This window comes from Leptosomus discolor, chromosome 16, assembly GCF_034619465.1.
Source record: "Leptosomus discolor isolate bLepDis1 chromosome 16, bLepDis1.hap2, whole genome shotgun sequence".
NCBI lineage: Eukaryota > Metazoa > Chordata > Aves > Leptosomiformes > Leptosomidae > Leptosomus > Leptosomus discolor.
Window position 1 is genome coordinate 1,941,060 of NC_141406.1, and position 4,452 is coordinate 1,945,511.

The 4,452-nt window shown below is 70.3% G+C and overlaps 1 protein-coding gene across 1 annotated transcript in view; it reads right to left on the bottom strand.

Moving 5' to 3' along the window:
• Positions 1–496: 496 nt before the first annotated feature.
• The window catches only part of GAS2L1 (growth arrest specific 2 like 1), a 4,617-nt gene continuing 661 nt past the window's right edge, over positions 497–4,452 (bottom strand). Inside the window, exons 2-4 of the mRNA XM_086474433.1 lie at positions 4,219–4,382; positions 4,063–4,166; positions 497–1,730 (exon numbers count right to left, since the gene is read on the bottom strand). Of these exons, the coding sequence (XP_086330559.1) occupies positions 497–1,730; positions 4,063–4,166; positions 4,219–4,382 (1,502 nt within the window). The remainder of the gene's footprint in view (positions 1,731–4,062; positions 4,167–4,218; positions 4,383–4,452) is intronic.

Below are 4,452 nucleotides of genomic sequence, written 5' to 3' on the forward strand. Positions count from 1 at the left end.
AGACAAGAAGATGAGGAGAAGGCGGCGGCCAAGAAGAGGAGACGAAGACGTGAGAAGGACAGGAAGGCCGAGAGGAGGAGGAGAAGGCGGGCAAGAAGAGGAGAAGATGAGGAAAATGAGGCGAGGTGAAGAAAAGAGACAACGATCAGAGGAGAAGAGCCGGTTGCTCTCCAGCCACGTTCCCGGGACGCAGCTCTCTGCTCTGGCCACCATCGCCACGGCCACCTCCCGTGGAACTGCGCCCCACAGGCCCGGGTCCCTTCGTGCCTGGCTGGGGGCTCCTTGCAGGGCCTAACCCCAACCGCCGACAGCCACCACGCGAAGGAGCCCCAGCTCCCCAGCCACCCCGGCCCCACGGCCACCGCCTGGCCGGGGTCTTGCCATGCGGGTGCCATCACCAGCAGCAGCTCCGTAATGTCCCCAGAGCGGGTGGCCAGGGGGTGCTGGGGGCTTCTCCCCATCCTGCCTGCCACCCGTGGCCACCGAGCGGGGTGTCTCACGGCCAGGCGTCCTCATCCAGCCCCTCGCGCTCCCGCGGGACCCAGGCGGGCTCCAGGCAAGAGGAGCAGACGCTCTGCAGAGCCCCCCAGGGCTTGGGGCTGCCGGTGGGGGGCTGGTGGGGGGCTGCCCCATAGCCCCGTGGGGTGGGGATCCTGGAGGGCTTCTTGTGGGGCTGCGTGTCCAGCCGGGGCTTGGCCCAGGGGCGCGGGGGTGGCGCAGGGAGGGAAGGCACTGGGTTGGGGACACACGGCCCCCTCGGGGGGCCGTCCGCCATGGCGGGGAGCTCCTCCATCTCCGTCAGCTCGTCCTCCCCCGGCGCCCAGTCGGTGTCGGACTCGGGGCCCCCCCGCATCTCCCGGGCTTCCCAGGAGGCTGGGAAGCAGCTGCTTTCGTCGGAGGAGCTGGAGAGAGCCGGCCGGCGTCCCCCATCCGCCATTTCGGGAGCCGCTGGCGGTGGGGGGCCGACCCCGTTCCCGCTCCGCCGGCCATCCTCGGCAGGGAGGCCGTGCTTGCCGAAAACGTTGAGGGAGGACGAGGAGGAGCTGGAGGAGCAGTAGGCCGAGTCGGCGGCGGCGGCGGTGCTGGGGGGCGGCGGGGCAGCGGCGGGGGTCTCCCCGTCGTCTCCCAGCTCCTCCATCATCCGCGTGTTGGCCAGGAACTCCTCCTCCAGCCGGCGGAAGAGCTGCTGCTCCTGGCCGGGCTCCAGCCGCAGCGGGGCCCGCAGCCGCCTCGCCAGCTCCTCCAGCTCCCGCTGCAAGGCCTCCCCGGCCCCGCCGCCATGGGGGGCTTCGGCCCGCCGCCCCCCGCCGCCCTCCTCCAGCGAGAAGCGGCGCGGGGTGGGCGCGGGGCTGCGGGCGGGGGTCCGGCTGCGGGCAGGGCTGCCGGGCCGGGAGGGGGTCTCTGCCCTGGTCCAGGAGTGCTGCCCGTCCCGCCGGCGGCTGATGAGGAGCAGGGGCTGGGGGCCGGGGCGGCCATGGCTGCGGGCGCGGGGCGAAGCGCGGCCGGGCCCGTTGGGCACCCGCGAGCGGCCGCGCTCCTCCGGGGCCGTTCGTCCGCCCGGCGAGGGTCCGGCGTCGCGGGGTGGCTGCGGGGGGACCCCCCGGCTGGGCTCTCGGCGGCGGGGGGTGCCCCCGTCCCGCGGGCCCGGGGGGCCGCTCTGCGCAGAGGAGGCCGAGGAGTCGCTGTCGCCCGAGCAGCGGCGGGAGCGGGCGGGAGCGGGGTCGCGGGGCCTGGGGGGGGGCACGGAGAGGAGGTTGGGGGGGGGGGGGGGGGGGGGGGGCAGTGCACACCCCATTGCCCCCCCCCCCCGTTGCACACCCCCACTGAACCTCCCGTTCTCCCCCACTGCACCCCTATTCCCCCACTGCCGACCCAACGCACCCCCCCATTGCACCCCGCCTTGCACACCCTCATTGCCCCTCCATTCCCACCACTGCCCCCCCACTGCACCCCCCCCATTCCTCCCATTACACCCCCCCCATTGCCCCCACTGTACCACCATTGCACCCCCATTGCCCCCATATTCTTCCCATTGCCTCCCCCATTCCCCCCATTGCGCCCCCCATTCCCCCATTACATGCCCCACTGCTCCCCCATGACACCCCTCCATTACAGCCCCCCATTGCCCCCTCATTCCCCCATTACAACCCCCATTGCTCCCCATTACACCCCCCCATTGCTCCGCCTTCCATTTCCCCCATTGCACCCCCATTGCTCCCCATTATACCCCCCCATTGCCCCCATTACACTCCCCATTGCTCCCATTACACCCCCGCATTGCCCCCCCCATTGCACCCATTATACCTCATTGCTCCCCATCACACCCCCCCATTTCCCCCATTATAACCCCCCACTGCCCCCATTACACCCCCCACTGCCCCCATTACACCCCCCATTTCCCCACCCACTGCACCCCATTTCCCCCCATTGCAACCCCCATTTCCCCATTACACTACTTTATTTCCACCATTACACCCCCCTTGCTCCCCATTACACCCCCCCATTTCCCCCATTACACCCTCCCCATTTCCCCCATTACACCCCCCATTTCCCCCATTACACCCTCCCCATTGCCCCCATTACACCCCCCATTTCCCCCATTACACCCACCCATTGCCCCCCATTGCACACCCCATTTCCTCCATTACACCCCCCATTTCCCCCATTACACCCCCCATTTCCCCCATTACACCCCCCATTGCCCCCCATTACACCCCCCCATTACACCCCCCCATTGCCCCCCATTACACCCCCCCATTTCCCCCATTACACCCACCCATTGCCCCCATGATAACCCCCCCCATTTCCCCCATTACACCCTCCCCATTTCCCCCATTGCCCCCCATTACACCCCCCCACCCCCCCCGCCGCGGGCAGCTCGCCCGCCCTGCCAATCATCTCTCAGGAGGGCGTGGCCACGACTCCCCCCCCCCCCCCCCCCGCCCCCCGCCGCCCGCGCTGCGCCTGCGCTCTGGCAGCGGCGGGAAGAGGCGGCGCTGGCGGGGGTGTGGGGACCCCCATGGCCGCGACCCCTCAGGACGGGCTGGGGCTCTACCGGGGAAGGCTTTTGCCCCACGGTAGGCCCCAGCCCCACGGCGGGGCCTTCGCCCCGCCGTGGGGCTGGGGCCTACCGTGGGGCTGAGGCCTGCTGTGGAGTTGGGCCCTGCTGGGGGCTGAGGCCTTGTTGTGGGGCCTTGCTGTGGGGCTGAGGCCTGCTGTGGAGTTGAGGCCCTGCTGGGGGGCTGAGGCCTTGTTGTGGGGCCTTGCTGTGGGGCTGAGGCCTGCTGTGGAGTTGAGCCCTGCTGGGGGGCTGAGGCCTTGTTGTGGGGCCTTGCTGTGGGGCTGAGGCCTTGTTGTGGGGCCTTGCTGTGGGGCTGAGGCCTGCTGTGGAGTTGAGCCCTGCTGGGGGGGCTGAGGCCTTGTTGTGGGGCCTTGCTGTGGGGCTGAGGCCTTGTTGTGGGGCCTTGCTGTGGGGCTGAGGCCTGCTGTGGAGTTGAGCCCTGCTGGGGGGGCTGAGGCCTTGTTGTGGGGCCTTGCTGTGGGGCTGAGGCCTGCTGTGGAGTTGAGCCCTGCTGGGGGGGCTGAGGCCTTGTTGTGGGGCCTTGCTGTGGGGCTGAGGCCTGCTGTGGAGTTGAGCCTGCTGGGGGGCTGAGGCCTTGTTGTGGGGCCTTGCTGTGGGGCTGAGGCCTGCTGTGGAGTTGAGCCCTGCTGGGGGGGCTGAGGCCTTGTTGTGGGGCCTTGCTGTGGGGCTGAGGCCTGCTGTGGAGTTGAGCCCTGCTGGGGGGCTGAGGCCTTGTTGTGGGGCCTTGCTGTGGGGCTGAGGCTGCTGTGGAGTTGAGCCCTGCTGGGGGGGCTGAGGCCTTGTTGTGGGGCCTTGCTGTGGGGCTGAGGCCTTGTTGTGGGGCCTTGCTGTGGGGCTGAGGCCTTATTGTGGGGCCTTGCTGGGGGGCTGAGGCCTGGGAGGCTGGGCTGGACTTCCTTCCCCCGGCACAGGGTGACAGCAGGCCTATTGTGTCGCCCCCCCCCCCCCCGACTCCCCAGCAGCACCCCTGGGTGCCCTACCTGAGCGTGCCGCCTGCGGGGCTCCTCGAAGGGCTGGCAGAGCTGGGTGCTGGGGCCGGCCCCCCCCGTGGGGGCAAACCTTCTTGCTTGGCACCAGCCGGTGGCTTCGGGATGCCAGTGTCCCCGACGCCCTTCGCCTGGTGGCTGCTCCTCCGCTCCGTCCCGGCGTGGCTGTTGTCCCCCCCCACCCGAGGAGGGGCCGGCTGCGCGGGAGCGGCGGGGGGTGCTGGGGCTGGGGGCGCAGGGCGCAGGGGAGAAGCTGCTGGGAGCTGGTTTTTGGGGGGAGAAGCCTGGAGCGCGGGGCTGGGGCAGGCGGTGAGCTGGAAACGGAGACGCGGGGAGGTCAGGGAGGGTCATCCTTGCCGCCCACCCCCACCCTCACACCCTCAA